General features: G+C 45.0%; 1 protein-coding gene across 1 annotated transcript in view; it reads right to left on the reverse strand.

Moving 5' to 3' along the window:
- LOC149442223 (potassium channel subfamily T member 2-like) overlaps positions 1-21288 on the reverse strand; it is a 419624-nt gene that overhangs the window by 28386 nt on the left and 369950 nt on the right. Inside the window, exons 24-26 of the mRNA XM_089656330.1 lie at positions 14091-14202; positions 13873-13974; positions 9697-9780 (exon numbers count right to left, since the gene is read on the reverse strand). Of these exons, the coding sequence (XP_089512456.1) occupies positions 9697-9780; positions 13873-13974; positions 14091-14202 (298 nt within the window). The remainder of the gene's footprint in view (positions 1-9696; positions 9781-13872; positions 13975-14090; positions 14203-21288) is intronic.

The following is a 21288-nucleotide window of genomic DNA, read 5'->3' on the forward strand; positions in this document are numbered from 1 at the left end:
CATCAGATTGCCAGACAGAGAAGCGTGATTCATCAGTCCGAGAAAACATGTCTCCACTGCTCTAGAGTCCAGTGGCGGCGTGCTTTACCCCACTGCATGCGACGCTTTGCATTGCACTTGGTGATGTAAGGCTTGGATGCAGCTGCTCGGCCATGGAAACCCATTCCATGAAGCCTTCTATGCACTGTTGTTGTGCTAATCTGAAGGCCACACCAAGTTTGGAGGTCTTTAGCTATTGACTCTGCAGACAGTTGGTGATTTCTGCGCACTGTGCGCTTCAGCATGTGCTGACCCCGCTCTGTCATTTTACGTGGCCTACTACTTGGTGGCTGAGTTGCTGTTGTTCCCAGTTGCTTCCACTTTGTTATAATCCCACTAACAGTTGACCGTGGAATATTTAGTAGCCAGGAAATGTCACGGATGGATTTTTGCACAGGTGACAACCTATCACGGGACCACGCTTGGAGTCACTGAGCTCCTGAGAGCGACCCATTCTTTCACAAATGTTTGTAGAAGCAGTCTGCATGCCTAGGTGATGATTTTCTACACCTGTGGCCATGGAAGTGATTGGAACACCTGAATCCAATGATTTGGAGGGCTGGCCCAATACTTTTGGCAATATAGTGTAGTACAGCCCCTTCCTCTTCCAGTTTCTCTATCTGTCAGCATGCTCTAATTGGCTCCTCCATCTCTTGATTTTTTCCCCCTGTCAGCAGGCAGTAAATGCAGCAGTATCTGACTCCTAGTGCTGGCCCTCTCTTTTTCTGTTTCTCACCTGTTAGCATGCGCAGCATCACTAAATGCAGCAGTCTGATTGGTTCGTAGTGCTGCCCCTCCCTCTCCCAGTCTGAGTGTTGCTGTACAGGGCTACAGGCAGACAAATTCAGGTAGCTACACTACTCACAGCTAAAACAGCATTTCATTTTTGTTTTATAAATAAATAACTGCATCATTTGTTTTCTTCTTTTTATCTGCTTCAATTTGATCTGCATCAGGCTTCACATTGACTTCTGGCCCAGGAATCTTGTATCTAATTATAAAGCTCATTTGAATATGTCTAAGTGATGCTTTGTGATTTCTCGTGGGAGAAGAGAAGACAGGATTTGCCCAAGGCTTTGTGTTATCTCCCAGTAATATGTCTCAGTCAGCTGGTGCCATAGACTAAAGAGGCTAAGGGGAGAGCACAGAAACAGCCCCCGCTCTACAGAGCCTCTGCCTACCAGTCATGCCGATAAATACAACCATCAAATTAAATCACAACTGCACGCCAAATATCCTCCATTCCAGTGGTGAAGCTCTCAATTGATTCTGACTCTGCCAAGATGATCAGCCTCTGGTGGAATTTTGTCATTGCTTAGGATCAACTGAACAAATATTTTCATGAATTGAATGGAATTCCGACTGATGAAGAGATTGCTTTTAACAGATTGATTATATTTATAACTGATCATATTTTTTTATCAATATTTTCAGTCGATTGCAAAATACAAAATAATACTGTATGTATTGTATCATTTGATAACAGATCACTTGTTGGCGACTGCTAAATCGGTCAAGATCATTAGTGATGGGCCAAACACTCCCCTGTTCAGTTTGCGGTCGAACATTTGAACCTAACGTGAGTTCGACCGCATACTTCGAACTTAATGCAAGTCTATGGGACTCAAACCTGAAAATTCAAAAGTGCCCATTTTGAAGGCTTATATGCAAGTTATTGGCCATAAAAGTGGTATGGGGACTCGAGTATTTATTATTTATTTCAGGTACTTATATAGCGCCGTCAATCTATGCAGCACTTTACATATATATTGTACATTCACATCAGTCCGTAACCCTCAAGGGGTGTACAATCTAAGATCCCTAACTCACATTCATACATACATGGGACAATTTAGACAGGATCCAATTCACCTACCAGCATGTCTTTGGAGTTCTGCATGAATCAGTGAAAAAAAACATTTCAAAAAGTACTTTCATTACTTAAAGTAAAAATAAATAAAAATTCCTTTACATATCATGCCTGGGGGGTCCTCTTAACCTCCCTAGCGGTCTGATTATGTCAATATTTCTGTGCTCAAAGCGGTACATTTTTTTGCATGGAAATATGTTGTTTTTTTATTGTAGGCCTGTAATTCTTAGGAATAACTCACTTAAATCTGTCCGAACAAGAGTCTAGTAAACATCCCGGGTATGATAAAATTTGAAACACAAAATCATAAATTATAATATAATAAATAATAATATAATAATAATAAACTCAATTCAATAATATAATCAAACCAAAAATACAAATTTGAAATATAGCGCCAAGTTCGCACATCACTGAGCTCAGTCGCAAAATCGTTTTCAGTGTCTGATGACGAATTTCCCCACGAATCATCACTTGATTCTGCAAGTGGTTCTGATTTACTATCGCTGTTCTCTAGCTGATCTAAAACCGCTTTTGACCTAAAGGGATGCTTTTTGGACGCCATGGACGTTTCTCAGTTTCCAGGCAGAAAGAACAGTAAAAATGCAGGCAGGGCGCCGGACAAAGCACTCGGGACAAAATGTATGTGAAATGGGTTGAAACAGTAATGTTTTACTATGTGATTTTAGTGTATTGAGTGAATGTCAAATTTTTGAATTTCCCGCCGGTTCTGTCCCCCGTACGCCCTGACACTCGCAGGGAACGGAACCCGGAAGCCGGATGCCGGCATCGGCCAGAGGAGATGGCTGGGGACACTGCAGGGTGGACATTGCGGGAGCGAAGGACAAGGTAAGTGCTGGAGGGATCCCGGAGCAACGCTGCAGGGTATTCCCGAGTGTAGCTCTGGGTTACCGCTTCTGGTACTGAAAGCTAACCCCGAGCTACACTCGGGAATACCGCCACGGCGTTAACCTACCTGCAAAGCTGCACATCCGTACAATGTATAGAACCTGCTGCAACAGGACTGACATTTTGTTTTTTTAATTACATTTTTATTTAAAAAAAAAAAAAAAACAGCGTGGCCTACCTTCTCCCCCCATAATCTATAGCAGACCCTTTAGGTCTGGTAGGAAGGGTAGGAGGGACCCCACAGTAAAATTAAATTTTTATTAAAAGTGCGTGGGGTTCCTTACTTACGTTTGACTCAAAATCAAGGACATCACTAATTAATGCTCATGCTATGTTTGGCCACCTTTATGGTGTTTTTAATCTGGGACAGTTAGACTGATAGACTTGCACAGAAAGAGAGGAGCAGGGCCGCACAGTCACTATGCTGTAAGAGTAAGCAGGAAGCACAGCATGGATATATAATGAGCAAAAATGGTTGCCCCCCCCAATGTAGATTTCAAACTGTACACACAAGGATTTTTTTTTTGCAACATTAAAGTTGCAATTGAGGCTAAACAAATCCTGTCTAAATAAATGGGTCATGTGTATGCCTCCTTTAAACTTGATGTCCTTTGAGTTTTCTTTTTTTCCGGATCCATGCAGTAATTCAGTATATAGCAATTCCTGCTGTTCAGAAGCTTCCTGTAACACAGACCGGTCATTTAATGGAAAAGTCCTGGAAGTCACACCTCTCTGCAAAACCCCATAAGAAGGTGTATGTCAGTCTCAGCCAAACAGGCCACACCCCAACGCGTTTCACTCACCCCATGGAGCTTAGTCATGGGGATGAGGATCCCATGCATAGGGATCATTGCTGCGCTCTCTTCCTGTGCAGAGTGACTTGTCTAGTCTCTGACCCGCCTGTCGTTTTTGGCATGATGGCATCAGCAGACACTCCCATCATATCATTATCATAGATGGAAGTGTCTGGTGACGTTGTAGTATGTTATATTAACTCCCAAATAATAATAATTCCCCAGTCATTTTTATATATGTAATATTAACTCCCCTAGTTTTGAAGAAGCTACATAAAAGTTGAAAGTAAGAGCTAAAATTAATATGCCGTATCTGTTAATTATACGTAAGAGTGTTAACAGGTTTTAGTTATTGAAAGTTATCAATTAATTATTTGGAGGATAATTCTTTAAAGCGCCAAATTCTTTAAAATGCCAAATTCCAAGTAATAAATGCACTCATTTGTTTAACAATAAACATTTAATTCACAAATTGAATATATTTTAGATAACATACGCCTTTTTCTGTTTGGGAGTTATTGTTACATAGGGAATGTTCTTATTACATAAATAAAAATGACTGGGGAGTTATTATTATTTGGGAGTTAATATAACATACTGCAACGTCATCATGCTTGGTGGGATCACAGAGTTTGCTCTGTTCTATTGAGGAAACTGGTATTTGTCAGACCTATAGGATAGGCTGATTGATTCCCTATTCAATGTCAGTGTTTTTGTGTCTTATTTCGTAAAGTGGAGGGCACTATGAGGTCTTATTCTTTTGTAAGAGGGGCTCTGTATCCAGATGCAAGCTGCTGAGAGGTGTAATGTACTTCAAGTGCTATACATGCAGGAGCGAACTGACCATTTGGAAACTCGAGCACTGCCTGAGGGCCTGGGGTCAGTAGGGGGCCCCATGAGATGCCCCTGGTACCCTTGCTTATCCATTATGCATAAAGTACTGGCTGTGTGGATATGACAAACACAGGGTGAAAATTGCTTTATTTTCTCTAATATGTGTAGTTCCTATATCAGGGTTTCTTGACCAAGGTTCCGCAGAACCCTAGGATTCCTCCAGAAGTTGCTAGTGGTTCCTTGAGCAATGAACAGTTTCTGCCTCTTAGATAAGTTCACACTGACACCAGGGGCGGACTGACCATTTGGAAACTCGGGCACTGCCCGAGGGCCCGATGTCAGTAGGGAACCCCATGAGATGCCCCTGGTACCTTTATCATAGGCTTTTTTGAGTTTGGGCAAGGACACAAAGGCCCCATGATCCCCTATTGCCCGGGGGCCCCATGAGTTGTCAGTCCGCCCCTGTATACATGTATTGATCACATGTAATTATAGGGGTCCAACTTATAAGGTGATATGCGCCCCAGATTCATGCAAGAAGGAGGAGGTGCACTCTTGGAATATTTGCTTCATTTGCTCAAGAGAGTCTGTCTTTGGTTTTTATATATATGTGAGGGACACTTTTACTTAACCTCCCTGGCGGTATTCCCGAGTGTAGCTCGGGGTAAAGTTTCAGTACCACAAGCGGTAACCCCGAGCTACACTTGGGCTTACCATGCGACGCTGCTTTGCGATCCCTCGATCACTTACTTTGTCCTGCGCTCCCGCGATGTCCCTCCTGCAGTGTCCCCGGCAATGTAATCCGGCAGATGCCGGCATCTGTCATCTGGGTTCCGTCCCCTGCGATCGTTGGGACGTACGGGGGACGAAACGGCGGGAAATTTGAAAATGACGAAAAGTGACATTCACTAAAATCACTAAAATCACATAGTATAACATTACTGTATCAAACCATTTCACATACATTTTGTCCCGAGTGCTTTGTCCTGTGCCCTGCCTGCATTTTTACTGTTCTTTCTGCCTGGAAACTGAGAAACGTCCATGGCGTCCAAAAAGTGTCCCTTTAGGTCAAAATCAGTTTTAGACCGGCTAGAGAACAGCGATAGTAAATCAGAACCACTTGCAGAATTGAGTGATAATGATTCGTGGGGGAAATTCCTCATCAGACACTGAAAACGATTCTGCGACTTTGCTCAGTGATGTGCGAACTTGGCGCTATATTTCAAATTTCAGTGTTTTTGGTTTGATTATATTATTGAATTAAATTTATTATTATATTATTATTTTTTATGATTATTTATTAAATTATAATTTATGATTTCGTGTTTCAAGTTTTATCATACCCGGGATGTTTACTAGACTCTTGTTCGGATAGATTTCAGTGAGTTATTCCTAAAAATTACAGGCCTACAATAAAAAAATACATATTTCCATGCAAAAAAATGTACCGCTTTGAGCACAGAAATATGGACGTATACAATCAGACCACTAGGGAGGTTAAGGGTGATAGCACTGTGGGAAGTTTCTACACTTTATGTTGCAGACAAGCACATCCCTATTGGATTGTATAAGATATTTAAATATTTATATCTGTATTTGTATAATTGCATTAGATTGCACAAGTGATTGCACAAGATATTTTTCTTTTGTTCTTGTTTTTGCATGTTTTTATTTTATTTGTGTATATATATTTGATTATGGACTTCTCATATTGTGTGGTGGTATTTGTGCACAGGGAGTATTTTCATTGGTGGGAATGTTGTTTTACTTTAGTATTGTGGTGCGTTTAGTAAGGGAGCTCTGCACTAAGATATTTCTTTTAGCTGTATTATTGTGTGAATCACAAGATAGTAGAAGCTGCACACATCTGTCATTGGAGATCGGAAGTATAGAAGCAGCGCTGGGACTTTTTTATATATGTATACCAACATACCAATATGTAAATCCAACATTTCATATTCCTGCTGCACCATGTACTTGCATTACAAAAAGTATCCTGTTCTCTTTGTATTACCTCCTGTTGGTTATGTGTTAGAGAAGACACTAGTAGCTTGTGATGAGGCAGAACTTGGTTTACTTGTGTGGCTTAAGTTGCAAACATACAAAGCATTTCAGCAAACTGTAACAGCAGACATCTTGGTTATAAAAAGAGAGAAGAGAAAGAACCAACAAGTTTTACAGATATGCACAATTGGTAACCTTAGTGTACAGTGCCATCTACTTTTCAAGTGATATTAACACACAATACTGTATATAGTACATGCTGTTGCATCCGCAACACCTCCTTTGTGTGAAATCTCTAGTATTCCTGCCAGTCCCTTTACTTTAAAAGCTGACCACACTAGGCAAAATGGAATGGGTTGAGGGTTTACATATTCTTTAAAGTGTAAGTATAGTCAAATACTAAGCCTAAACCTACTCTCTCCTCCATTCTAAGCCTATTCTATCTACCATGTGAAGGAAAATGGTTCATACTGATTCTGAGGGTGCTCTGGTCTGGTTACATGATCTCCCAAGTGGTTGGCTTCAGTGTAGAGGAGAGATCACCAACAATGGCCGTAGAGTTGGGGCAGTGATGTCACCCATAGGCTTACTATGGGCATTTGTTGTCAGCTGTCCCTCCTCTACACTGAAGCCGCCGCTGGGACCCAATCATGTGACTAGACCGGAGTGGCTTCAGAATAAGTAAATATATAGAGCTTTCATTTCACAAGGTAGATAAAATAGGCTTAAAATGGGGGTGAGAGTAGGTTTATTCTTAGTTACTGTTTGACTGGACTTCCACTTTAATAAACACTGAGTAGAAATATTGGGGGTCTTACAATGAAAGTTCTTGTAAACATACAGTATATACTGTCATTTTTAAGAGTTTTTACTGTATTTACCCTTCCTTTTCTTATAAAATGAAAGTTGAAGTTTGTGCCTGTGATGTAAGCATCCATCTGGTGAACTAACCGCCTACCTTCCTGTTTCAAGTTTAAGAAAAGCACTTTGTGGTCAAACCAGTTTGAACCAGCAACTGTCATGGCGGATGACCATAAGTTTCTATTTTGGACTAGTGACATGATCTTAAAACCCATTTAACTTCAAGCTTGCTGTTAAGCATACAGTGAAGGAAATAAGTATTTGATCCCCCGCTGATTTTGAATGTTTGCCCACTCACAAAGAAATGATCAGTCTAAAAATCGAATGGTAGATGTATTGTAACACTGAGAGACAGAATAGCAACAAACAATTCAAAAGAAATGCATGTCTAACAAATGATGCACTGATTTGTATGTTCATGAGGGAAATAAGTATTTGATCCCCTTCACAAAACAGTTGGGTTGGTGTTCTTGGGGTCATAGGCCTCCTCCTCCTCCAAACACGTCGAGTTCAGTTGATGCCAAAGAGCTCGATTTTGGTCTCATCTGACCACAACACTTTCAACCAGTCCTCCTCTGCATCATTCAGATGTTCAGTGGCAAACTTCAGACGGGCCTGGACATGTGCTTTCTTGAGCAGAGAGAGTTTGCGGGCACTGCAGGATTTCAATCCTTGTCGGCGTAGTGTGTTACCAATTGTTTTCTTGGTGACTGGTTCCAGCTGCCTGGAGATCATTGACAAGATCCTCACGTGTAGTTCTGGGATGATTCCTCACTGTTCTCATGATCATTGACACTCCACGAGGTGAAATCTTGCATGGTGCAAACTAGGGAGACTGACAGTTGTTTTGTGTTTCTTCCATTTGCGAATGATTGCACCAACTGTTGTCACCTTCTCACCAAGCTGCTTGGCGATAGTTTGGTAGCCCAGTCCAGCCTTGTGTAGGTCTACAATCTTGTCCCTGACATCCTTGGACAGCTGTTTGGTCTTTGCCATGGTGGAGAGTTTGGAATCTGATTGATTGCACCTGTGGACAGGTGTCTTTTATACAGGTAACAAAATGAAATTAGCAGAACTCCTTTTAAGAAAATACTTCTAATCTCAGCCTGTTACCTGTATGAAATACACCTGGTAGCCATAAATCCTGCTGAATGATAGGGGATCAAATACTTATTTCCCTCATGAACATGCAAATCAGTGCATAATTTGTTAGACATGCATTTCTTTAGAATTTTTGTTGCTATTCTGTCTCTCAGTGTTACAATACACCGAACATTCTATTTTTAGACTGATCATTTCTTTGTGAGTGGCCAAACATTCAAAATCAGCAGGGGATCAAATACTTATTTCCTTCACTGTATAAGGATCTGATTGGACTAAAACTATACGATCATACGGATATACGGACTTTATGACTATATATGTATCAGTTGAAAAGCTAAAGAGATTAGATATATTGATTACCTTGGTGCGCCTCGTACAAGGTGACCTTCTGTATGCGATATTATCTCCACTGCAGTGTAATAAATGCACCTTTCTTTATCAATTTGGACTCATTATCTCATCTGAAAAATCTCGTTTGGGGACCCCCTAACCTGACTCAACAACACCAAGCTGATCACATTCACATGTATATCTATAAGCCTGTAATACCCTATAGTTCACCTTTAGAAGACCACAATAATATTATTTTAAAGAAACCACATTAAAATAATATATATAAAAAAAAGACAGACACAACAGCTATAGTTATAATGGTGCAAGAATATATCTTCCTTTTTTATTCCATGCTTCCAGGACACCCCACGAGTTCCTAAATTATGATGGCTTTTCCGAATTTTACATCCAAAAATATTAATGAAGGCTCAGTTAAAGTACATTATATTTTACATATTTATGATGCTTTTTATTTTTCCTTGAGTGCTTTACTGTTAATCTTACTTATCCTGGCTTTTATTTGGGATTATATAGGCTGAGAGCCAAAGTAATCCTTGTTTGTAAAGACAGGATACCTGGGTCTATGTGTGTCGGGAAAATGAAAAGTTAATGCTTCGCAAGAAATCATCTTGCAATCTTTAGCCATTGCCTGGCGCAAAGGAAGAATTGGATCAAAAGTGTACATATGTATAGCCCAAACCTCTATTACTTTTTTGGTAGTCTTGATGGGTAGGTGTGGTGGTCAGGTGTCCACAAACTGTTTTCCATATAGTATATATAATTCTCCTGAGCTGTTTTCAGAGATAAAAGTTCATCATGGAGCTAAAAAAGCTTTTTTTTTTTTAATCAGTTAAGTTTGATGGTCTAAGTTGCTACAATCATATGAAGCAGTTGTATTAATGTTATGCAAACATTAGAAGGTCGGAGCAAATCAGAAAATGAACTTACAGCGCACAGGAATCCAGAACCCGGCATTGAATCCAGACCCAGTAACAGACGGGTGATGGAGATCATATAATCCTTAACAAAAGACTGTGCCATACAGGGGAGAGAGGGAATGAGAGCAGGGTTATAGGAGGAACCTACAGGAAAATGCACAGGATTACAGAAAGGAGGTTATAGGGAAGCTATAGGGAGACACTTGGGTTGATTTACTAAAGGCAAAGAGGCTCTGCACTTTACATATGAATGTTCCCTTAGCTTAATGAATGAGATGAAATTTCACTTGTCAAAGAGTGCCCAATCACGTGTAAGGAAAGTAAAATAAAATCTGTATATTTGCTTACACATGATTGAATATTGGAAGTCAGCAAAGTTTCACCTCATTCACTAACCTCATTGCACCATGGCTGCCATTGGGGGTATAGCAGGGTCCCAAGAGAAGACACAGCAAAGTAGGCCTTCCATTGTTTTTACACTATGAGACATACACAATTACTTGCCTCCAGGTTCATACTGTAATATGCTACCTGCCATGTTTTCTGCACAGTTGGTGTTAGTATGAACTGGGATGGAAAGAGTTCTGCACAAAAATGGCGGAGACTTACCATAATTTAATGTCTCTTTTACAGAAAAAGGAAGATCTTTTTTGTAAGCTCTGAATATATGAAATGGTAATGGGTGTGGAGATATTTGGTAATAATTACAGTAGAGTTGTTAGCGATAATGGGCATTGAGATATGTGGTAGTAAAGGTGGTGGATATATGTGATGGTAATGGGGGTGAAGAAATGTGGTGATAATGGGGGTGAAGCTATATGGTGGTAATGGTGATGGAGATATGTGGTGATAATGTTGGAGGAGATGTGCTATGTTGGAGGAGATATGTGGCGATATGTGGTGATAATAGGGGTGAAAATACTGTATGTAGTGATAATGGGGGTGAAGATATGTGGTTGTAATGAGGGAGGAGCTATTTTGTGGTAATAGGGTAAGAGATATGTGGAGTAATGGGGGAAGTGATATGTGCTGGTAACTGAAGTGGAGAAATATGATGAAAATGGGAGTGGAGATATGTTGATGTTGGAAATATGTGGGGGGTAGTAATGGGGGGGGGGGTATGTGGTGGTATTGGGAGAGGAGATATGTGCTGGTAATGGAGGAGGAGATATGTGCTGGTAATAGAGGAGGAGATAGGTGATGGTAATGGGAGTCGTGATATGTGATGGTAATGAAGTTAAAGATATGTGGTCGTAATGGGGGAGAAGATATGTGGTAGTAATGTAGGTGGTGATTTGTGGTGGAAACAGGAGTGAAGATAAGTGATCGTAACAGGGTTAGAGATTTGTGCTAGTAATGGGGGGGATATGTGGTGGTATTGGGAGTGGAGATATGTGCTGGTAATGGAGGAGAAGATAGGTGATGGTAATGGAATTGGAGATATGTGATGGCAATGGAGTTAGAGATATGTGGTATTAATAGGGGAGAAGATATGTAGTGGTAATGGGAGTAGAGATATGTGATGGTAATGGTGGAGGAGATTGGGGATGGTAAAGGGAATGGAGATATGTGATAGTAATGCGGTTAGGGATATGTGTTAGTAATGGGGGGGGGGGGGTATGTGGTGGTATTGAGAGTGGAGATTTGTGATGATAATGGAGGGAGAGATAGGTGATTGCAATGGGAGTGGAGATATGTGATTCTAATGGGGTTAGAGATATTTGATAGTAATGGGGGAGAAGATATGTGGTGGTAGTGGGAGTGGAGATATGTGGTGGCAATGGGGAGGAGATATGTGACAGTAATAAAAGTGGAGATATGTGCCAGTAATGACAGGGGAGAGATATGTGGTTGAAATAGGGGTGGAGAAAGGTAAGAAATACTGCACATTGATCTTTATTCACACAAGAGGATGTAGTTTACACACTTTCAGGATGGAGGGACCATTCTGCATTTTTCTGCTAGTAATATGAGGCTAGTTGCCAGCACTATTCAGAGGAACAGATCATAAGATCATGATTTTTCCCAGAAAAAAGTGTTAATCTTGGGAGCTGCAGACTTTTAAGAGGTGCAGACCTTCTAACCTGCTTGTACTGAATTGTAACTGTACTGTCTCCATTATATTGTAAAGCGCTTTGCAAACCATTGGTGCTACATAAAACCTGTTTAATAATATTAGTCTTTATAAAATACTAAAATGTTTGGTCTGTCTCAGAGCTGGATCATCCACAAGGCCACCTAGGATGTCCATGAATCCTAGCAAGAGTGTTCTTGTAGTAAACCTGGAGGATAGTCAAAACTGTGCACCTGTCTGCCATTTAACAAGGGAGGACTTGTAGGCAGTTGGTATCTGAGGGGTAGGGGTTATGCCATAAATACAAGACAAATGGAGCAGATGTTCTGCGCTTAGTGCAAACCATATCAATATCCATCAAATGGATGGGGGAAACCAAAGCTTCTACCCTGCATAGGGCTCCATTTTGTCTACACTTGTCTCTAGACTTCATGCACAGGGGAGGGGAGCATCTTGGTGCCCAACTAGGAAGATGTTTTAGCTCCCTAGGGGCTTGATCACACAGGCAGCCAGAGGGCAGTAAAAGCAGATGGTTGAAACCTTGGTTTTAGCCCCGCCCCCGACTACCCACATAAAGATTGGTGTGTAGCCACTCAGGGCTGTAGACATGCCAAGTCTGCAGCAAAAATAAACCTCATGTTGCATTCAGCAGGAAGTATCACCACTGAGCATAATCCATTTAATCGCATGGGGCCACGCCACAACCACCCTGAAATTGCGTGCAGTACACATGGTTATGGCACGGTGCTTCAGGATTTTTCGGGGGTTAAAACAGGCAGTGAGAAGGCCTGTCATCACTGTCATAATGCCTCCTAATCTACCAGGGATCACTTTTCCAATGAAAGGCAAGATTTGACGCAGGGAAGAATGAGCCCAAACAACCTTTCTGCAATCTAAGGGGCCCTAAGATACTATGAGGAACCCTGAAATGTATGACAGCCATGTGCATTATAATAATAGGACCTCCTGCGCTCGGATGAATAAACTACTTAAAGCTGCCAACACCCTCCTTTATACCAAAAGTAAACAATACATAGAAAAATATAAATGGTGTAGCGCTAAATCGTATTTGATATGCATATGTAAAATAATCATACACACATGCAAAATCTTAACAGATAAATAAAAATAAAAGCACACAGATAAACATACATAAAACAACACTCCCCTTGAGTGTCCCCAATATAAACAGGAAACCAATAAGTGACTCAATTAATATACAGTGGTTGAAATACAAACTCATGCAAGCATAGCACACTTATTATGTGGTAATAGTGAATAATGAAACAGTCCACTTCAAACATAGGTGTAAAGACTTCAAAAACGTGAGAGTGCCACTGGTGTCACAATCCTAAGATGGTCTGAGTGCCCCCTCACCTCCTTGCAGTGACCACAAGGGCCAGCACACTTTGTTGTATATAAGACGTATCCCTCAGGGACCACCTGATCTAGAAGACCATACTGGAAACCACATCAAGGCGCTGTCTTCCAAATCTCCTCCAGCCACTGATTAATCTGATGCTGACTCTTTACCAGAGGGTCATGATCTTCACAGACGATATCGCGCATGAAAAAAAAGCCTCATGACATCCTGATAGCATAGGTATGTTTGGAGTCCCAATATGGCGCGTGCGCCGGAAATGACGTCATCGCGTTCCGGAAATGTCGTAAGGGCGTACCAACACGTTGCGTCACAGATACCACGTGACTTTGTCAAGGTTATTCACTATTACCACATAATAAGTGTGCTATGCTTGCATGAGTTTGTATTTCAACCACTGTATATTAATTGAGTCACTTATTGGTTTCCCGTTTATATTGGGGACACTCAAGGGGAGTGTTGTTTTATGTATGTTTATCTGTGTGTTTTTATGTTTATTTATCTGTTAAGATTTTGCATGTGTGTATGATTATTTTACATATGCATATCAAATACGATTTAGCGCTACACCATTTATATTTTTTCATGTGCATTATACAACAGAGTAGGAGTTACAGAATGTTTAATACAGAGTAGTCATAGTCAAAAGAATATGTTACAAGGAGCAATTCATGTAATTGTAAGAAGAGTACCTGTGGAGTACCAGGAAAGATCAAGGATGATTGGGGTACCTGGTATAGGAGTGTATCCAGCATGCTGACACTGAAGACCTTTCCAGCAGCAAACGGCAGTCTGAACATGAAGACCAGATTAGATCCCCGCTCACGCTCCCTCTGCGAGAGGACAGAGCTTTGAGGGAGTGATTAGGAAGAGGAGCAGAAGACACAGGGAGGAGACAGACATCACAGAGACAGTCAGAGATGAGGAAAGAGACAGTCACAGCGTGTACCTTCTCCAGCTTAGACAGCACCACTGAATATTTATCTTTGGCCTTGAACTGCATGAACCTCATATTTGCTGGATGCGTCAATTCTGTAATGATGTTTAATCCTGGAAAAAGCCTGAAAACGAGATGAAAACTGTGTACTGAATTTACTGTACAGATAGGAAATACTACTAATACTGCATATTCTCCATGGCTTTAATTACCTATGAAATGGTCATTTACTATGACAGTATGGAAGATAAGTACTGTCCTTATTTATCAACTTATTTTTTTCGATGTAAAGGTTTTAGCCTGTTTTGGAAGCATGGAAAACATGTATAAAATCAGACCCATGTAGTTTCTGAAACAAAGATGTATCTAAACCAAAAATGTAATATATTGCATCGATCCTTAGATATGGTGATTTCATTAGTTTTCTTTTTCAGACGCATTCCCAATATTTTCACCTGATAATTCTGTGAATAATACACTACTTCTCTCTGGATGACATGCTTATTTACTCTACTGTACCTTTGGAAGACGTCATGATTGCCCTCTTGATTCGGACTATAAATAGTTGTTTCTCTATTCTTCTCCATTACATGGGGAGGGGGGTGGAGGAATTAGTATGATACAGACAGAAAGATAAAACTGTGTGCTTTCATTTCAGCTCTCTACATTTCTGGCAAGACCACCTGGCATATTCTGTACTCACTGATAATGTTCTTAGTCTACAAAATGGCAACTAATGCCGCCACCACATCTAAGTACTGGTAAGCTTCAATATTTTACATGTTTGCTCTTGTGTTTATCCTTTAAAGTAACACTAAACATACACTGTTTACACAGGGGTAAATTTGCGGCCAAAAGTGCATTGTACAACGTATAGTCAAGGTTAGAGATGAGCGAATTATTCAAAAATTCGATTCGGCGAATTCGCGGAATAAATTCAATTCGAGTCGAATATATTCGCTGCGAATTTAACTTATAAAAAGGGTGTTTCTAGGCTTCAGAGAGCCTTTATATTAGTGCAGAACACTGTACCTTTAATTTAAATGCCCTTGGAGTCTGCTGGGGAAGAGAAATAATACTGTCAGTCAGTATGACATGCAGATGAGTGCCGTCGATCTTAGAATCACCGCACACTTCACTCATTTGGGCAGTCACGGGGCCAAAACCAGAGTGTGGAGCCACAGTGTGGCGGTGGAGGCAGCAGCAATGGGAGGCCATACAGCACCCTATGACAAAATGGAACCCAGCAGGAGTGTGAGGAGACCTGAAAGTGGCACATAGCAGAGTGTGGCGATGGAGACAGCAGCAATGGGAGGCCGTACAGGGACCCATGACACACTCTGGACCTGGCAGCAGCATGAGGCGGTACAGGGGCCCATGACAGATTACGGGCCTGGCAGCAGCATGAGGAGTCGGTACGGGGGCCCATGGCAGATTACGGGCCTGGCAGCAGCAATGGGAGGCCGTACAGGGACCCATGACACACTCTGGACCTGGCAGCAGCATGAGGAGGCGGTACAGGGGCCCATGACAGATTACGGGCCTGGCAGCAGCATGAGGAGTCGGTACGGGGGCCCATGGCAGATTACGGGCCTGGCAGCAGCAATGGGAGGCCATACAGCACCCTATGACAAAATGGAACCCACCAGCAGTGTGAGGAGACCTGAAAGTGGCACATGGCAGAGTGTGGCGATGGAGACAGCAGCAATGGGAGGCCGTACAGGGACCCATGACACACTCTGGACCTGGCAGCAGCATGAGGAGGCGGTACAGGGGCCCATGACAGATTACGGGCCTGGCAGCAGCATGAGGAGTCGGTACGGGGGCCCATGGCAGATTACGGGCCTGGCAGCAGCAATGGGAGGCCATACAGCACCCTATGACAAAATGGAACCCACCAGCAGTGTGAGGAGACCTGAAAGTGGCACATGGCAGAGTGTGGCGATGGAGACAGCAGCAATGGGAGGCCGTACAGGGACCCATGACACACTCTGGACCTGGCAGCAGCATGAGGAGGCGGTACAGGGGCCCATGACAGATTACGGGCCTGGCAGCAGCATGAGGAGTCGGTACGGGGGCCCATGGCAGATTACGGGCCTGGCAGCAGCAATGGGAGGCCGTACAGGGACCCATGACACACTCTGGACCTGGCAGCAGCATGAGGAGGCGGTACAGGGGCCCATGACAGATTACGGGCCTGGCAGCAGCATGAGGAGTCGGTACGGGGGCCCATGGCAGATTACGGGCCTGGCAGCAGCAATGGGAGGCCGTACAGGGACCCATGACACACTCTGGACCTGGCAGCAGCATGAGGAGGCGGTACAGGGGCCCATGAGAGATTACGGGCCTGGCAGCAGCATGAGGAGTCGGTACGGGGGCCCATGGCAGATTACGGGCCTGGCAGCAGCAATGGGAGGCCCGTAATCTGCCAGCACCCTATGACAAAATGGAACCCACTAGCAGTGTGAGGAGACCTGAAAGTGGCACATGGCAGAGTGTGGCGATGGAGACAGCAGCAATGGGAGGCCGTACAGGGACCCATGACACACTCTGGACCTGGCAGCAGCATGAGGAGGCGGTACAGGGGCCCATGACAGATTACGGGCCTGGCAGCAGCATGAGGAGTCGGTACGGGGGCCCATGGCAGATTACGGGCCTGGCAGCAGCAATGGGAGGCCCGTAATCTGCCAGCACCCTATGACAAAATGGAACCCACCAGCAGGGTGAGGAGACCTGAAAGTGGCACATGGCAGAGTGTGGCGATGGAGACAGCAGCAATGGGAGGCCGTACAGGGACCCATGACACACTCTGGACCTGGCAGCAGCAAGAGGAGGCGGTACAGGGGCCCATGGCAGAGTGGCAAAGCGTAAGCAGCTTAAATTGAAGGCCATACAGAGGCCTATGTTAAAAATAATAACATGTTTGGGGCATGATTCATGGCGGATTTAGTCAGTTGTGTCAGGAACTGGTGGTTTGAAATCCAGACTAATCCACGCCTGATTCATTTTCACAAACGTGAGTCTCTCCACACTTTGGGTGGACAGTCGTGTCCTCCGCGGAGTTACAATACCTCCTGCCGCACTAAACACGCGCTCCGATGCCACGCTACTGGCCGGGCATGACAGCCTTTCAAGGGCAAATTCAGCTAGTTGGGGCCAAAGGTCAAGTTTCGTTGCCCAGTAGTCAAGGGGATTGTCTACCTCGGTTGGCAGGGTGCTGTCCAAGTAGGCCTAAGCCTGTTGTTTGAGGTCCTGCTCCAGGTCCACCTGATGCTGCTGCTGCTGCGGCTGGTTAGTAGTTTCCTCACTGCGCTGGTGAAGAAAGCTACTCATCATCGACTGCAGACTGAGGCAGCCGCTGCTGGTGGAGCTACCACTGCTCCTACCACCCCACCCCTCCCCTGCTGCCATGGCAGCGGAACGCAAGCGCACAGGGCCCACAATGTCTGAGGATGGACGTTGGCGCAGAAAGGCAGAGACCAACTGACTACATAGGTGGTTTTTATAGTACTTTATTTTGTCTCCCTCTCAGCAGGTGTGAAAAAGGCCACCATTTTTGAACGGTAGCGAGGGTCCAACAAGGTGGACAGCCAAAAGTCATCCAAGTCATCCCTCTGTCTGATGGTTATTATTCGGCTGTCGCTACGCAAGCAACCGAGCATGCTATGGGCCATTTGTGCCAAGGAATGCGAGGGACTCCCTGCCTCCATCTCCACAGCATACTGCCACGGTGCGTCTGGGTCCTCTGTCTCCTCCTCCTCCTCTACCAGATGCTCCTGCTCCTCCACTCCTGTCCGCTGAGTGGAAAAACCACCCATTTCACTCACTAATTCCTGAGCACCAATGTCCTCCTCTACCTCCTCCTCTTCTTCCTGTCCTGCCCCCACAGGGGTCATGTGGCGTTGAGATCTGTGCGCCACGTCTACCGCACCCTGACCAGCCATTGTTAACAGCATTTGTTCCAGGACGTGCAACAGAGGAATGACGTCGTTCATCCCATAGTTCTGCCGACTCACGAATAGCGTGGCCTCCTCAAAGGGCCTGAGCAAGCGGCAGGTGTCACGCATGAGCTGCCAATGGCTGACATCTAAGTTACACAGGGGAGTACCTTTATCCGCTTGTAACATCAGGAAATCGGTGATGGCCTTTCGCTGTTCGTAAAGGCGGTCTAACATATGTAGGGTTGAATTCCACCTTGTTGCAACGTCGCAGATCAGGCGATGCTGTGGAATTCCGTTCTGCCGCTGCAGCTCAAGGAGGGTGTGCTTTGCGGTGTAGGAATGGCTGAAATGCATGCAAAGTTTACGTGACATTTTAAGGATGTCTTGCAGTGGGATGGTGGATTTTAGGAACCGCTTGACAACCAGATTGAACACGTGAGCCATGCATGGCGCATGGCACAACCTTCCTTGACGCAGAGCAGACACCATGTTCTTTCCGTTGTCGGTCACCATGGTTCCGATTTTCAGTTTGCGCGGAGACAGCCATCTGTCGATTTCTCTGTTTATTACACTCAGAAGTTCCTCCCCTGTGTGACTACGTTCGCCAAGGCATACCAGGTGCAGCACAGCGTGACACCGTTGCGCCCTGCACATGTGATATGCCGGTCAGGTAATGGGACTTGGCACGGGGGTGACGGCTGAGGACACGGCGGAAGAAGAGGTGGTAGAGGCGGAAATCTTTGCTGGACCAAGGACGTGCAAACGTGGAGGCAAAAGCGGCGTGACCTGTCCAAGTTGCTGGTGCGGCTGTGCCGGCACCACGTTCACCCAGTGGGCCGTAAATGACATGTACTGTCCCTGACCGTAGTTACAGCTCCACACGTCGGCGCTGCCGTGCACTTTGGCAGAGACCGACATGCTCAAAGACTGGCCCACCATCTCTTCTACATGTGAATGCAGGGCTGGCACTGCCTTTTTGGCGAAGAAATGCCGGCTTGGCACTCTCCACCGCGGCGCGGCACAAGCCATCATTTCTCGGAAAGGTGCTGAGTCCACCACTTGGAAAGAGAGGGACTGCAGCACCAGCAACTTGGGCAGGAGGACGTTCAGCTTCTGCACCGTCGGGTGCGTGCTCGCAAACTGTTGTCTCTTGGAAACGGATTCCAAGAAAGACTGCTGACGGAATCCGTGAAGAGGAGTAGCAGGAGAAGGAGCATCTGAACGAGCGGAAGATGCCAACGAGCAACAACTCCCCTCAGCAGAGGTGTTGGAGCCTTGACTGGCTGATAGAGGGCGATTGACGTCGGGTGACGGAGCAAGTAACGGAGCGGGTGATGGAGCGGGGGCTGGGGCAGGCAGAACCGCCGTATCTTTATCACGGTTTTCCCAGGCCACCGAATGGCGACGCTGCATATGCTGACGCAACGCTGTAGTCCCAACATGGGCCCCCTGGCCACGCTTGACTTTCTGGCCACATAGTCGACATACGGCTACGTTTACTTCCTCGGGCGGCTTGACGAAAAATTGCCACACCGCCGAGTAGGAAACTTTGCCCCCGCTACTCCTCACTGGCTGACTGCTACTTCCTCCGTGCACACCGGCACCACTACTGGCCGTGGTGGTAGGCTGCAGTGGAGCTGGTGCTCTACTCCGTGGCCGTTTGCCTCCACTGACACTGCTGCGACCCTGCTGCCTCCTGGGCAACCCACCGACTGTTTTGCTCGCTGCCAAGCTGGCACCCTCTTCTCCTGATGATGCGGAAGCAATAGCCTGATGACGACGAGGCTGCCAAGTGCGATCAGCCTCATCATCATCAATTAGGGTCTCCGCCTCACTACTAGCCCCCTGGCAGACCTGTCTCTAGACCGGCTACCGAGCCACTCTCCTCGCCAGTACTTCTTCGCCTGGCTGCTGAAGAGGCGGATGTCTCCCCCCGTTCCTGACCGCCCTCTGTTAGCTCTTCCTCACTGTACAGTTGGGCTGAGCCCACAGCATGCGATACTTCGCTTGGTGAGGGAACACCAAAGGACAGGGGCAGGTTGAGGACACGTGATTTCAGTGGGCTTGCTCCAGGGCCATGCCAACTAACGGTTGTGTCTGACGTACCCACCGACCGTTGGCTGTAGGTGTCAGAGGTGACCTGGGAAGAGGAAGACGACCGAGCCAACCAATCGATGACGGCAGGGTTGTCGGTGGAGACACGGCCGCTGGATGACACCGGGAGCACTGGCCTCTGGCTGCGACTAGTGCTGCCTTGACCCCTTCCTCTGCTGCCACGTCTGCTCGCTCCTGAACCATTGCCTCCTCTGCCACTCCTCTGCGTGTTGTCTGACATACTCTTTAATTCAACGATTCTGTGTCCCTGAGTAACGATTCTGTGTCCCTGAGTAACGATTCTGTGTCCCTGAGTAACGATTCTGTGTCCCTGAGTAACGATTCTGTGTCCCTCAGTAACGATTCTGTGTCCCTGAGTAACGATTCTGTGTCCCTGAGTAACGATTCTGTGTCCCTGAGTAACGATTCTGTGTCCCTCAGTAACGATTCTGTGTCCCTGAGTAACGATTCTGTGTCCCTGAGTAACGATTCTGTGTCCCTGAGTAACGATTCTGTGTCCCTCAGTAACAATTCTGTGTCCCTGAGTAACAATTCTGTGTCCCTGAGTAACAATTCTGTGTCCCTGAGTAACGATTCTGTGTCCCTGAGTAACAATTCTGTGTCTGTCCCTGAGTAACAATTCTGTGTCTGTCCCTGAGTAACAATTCTGTGTCCCTGAGTAACAATTCTGTGTCCCTGAGTAACAATTCTGTGTCCCTGAGTAATGATTCTGTGTCCCTGAGTAACAATTCTGTGTCCCTGAGTAACAATTCTGTGTCTGTCCCTGAGTCACAATTCTGTGTCCCTCAGTAACAATTCTGTGTCCCTGAGTAACGATTCTGTGTCCCTGAGTAACGATTCTGTGTCCCTGAGTAACGATTCTGTGTCTGTCCCTGAGTAACAATTCTGTGTCCCTGAGTAACAATTCTGTGTCCCTGAGTAACAATTCTGTGTCCCTCAGTAACGATTCTGTGTCCCTCAGTAACGATTCTGTGTCCCTGAGTAACAATTCTGTGTCCCTGAGTAACAATTCTGTGTCCCTCAGTAACGATTCTGTGTCCCTCAGTAACGATTCTGTGTCCCTGAGTAACAATTCTGTGTCCCTGAGTAACAATTCTGTGTCCCTGAGTAACAATTCTGTGTCCCTCAGTAACGATTCTGTGTCCCTCAGTAAC

This window comes from Staurois parvus, unplaced genomic scaffold (genome assembly GCF_062004578.1).
Source record: "Staurois parvus isolate SC_StPar_1 unplaced genomic scaffold, SC_StPar_1.0 ptg000900l, whole genome shotgun sequence".
NCBI classification, from domain to species: Eukaryota; Metazoa; Chordata; class Amphibia; order Anura; family Ranidae; genus Staurois; species Staurois parvus.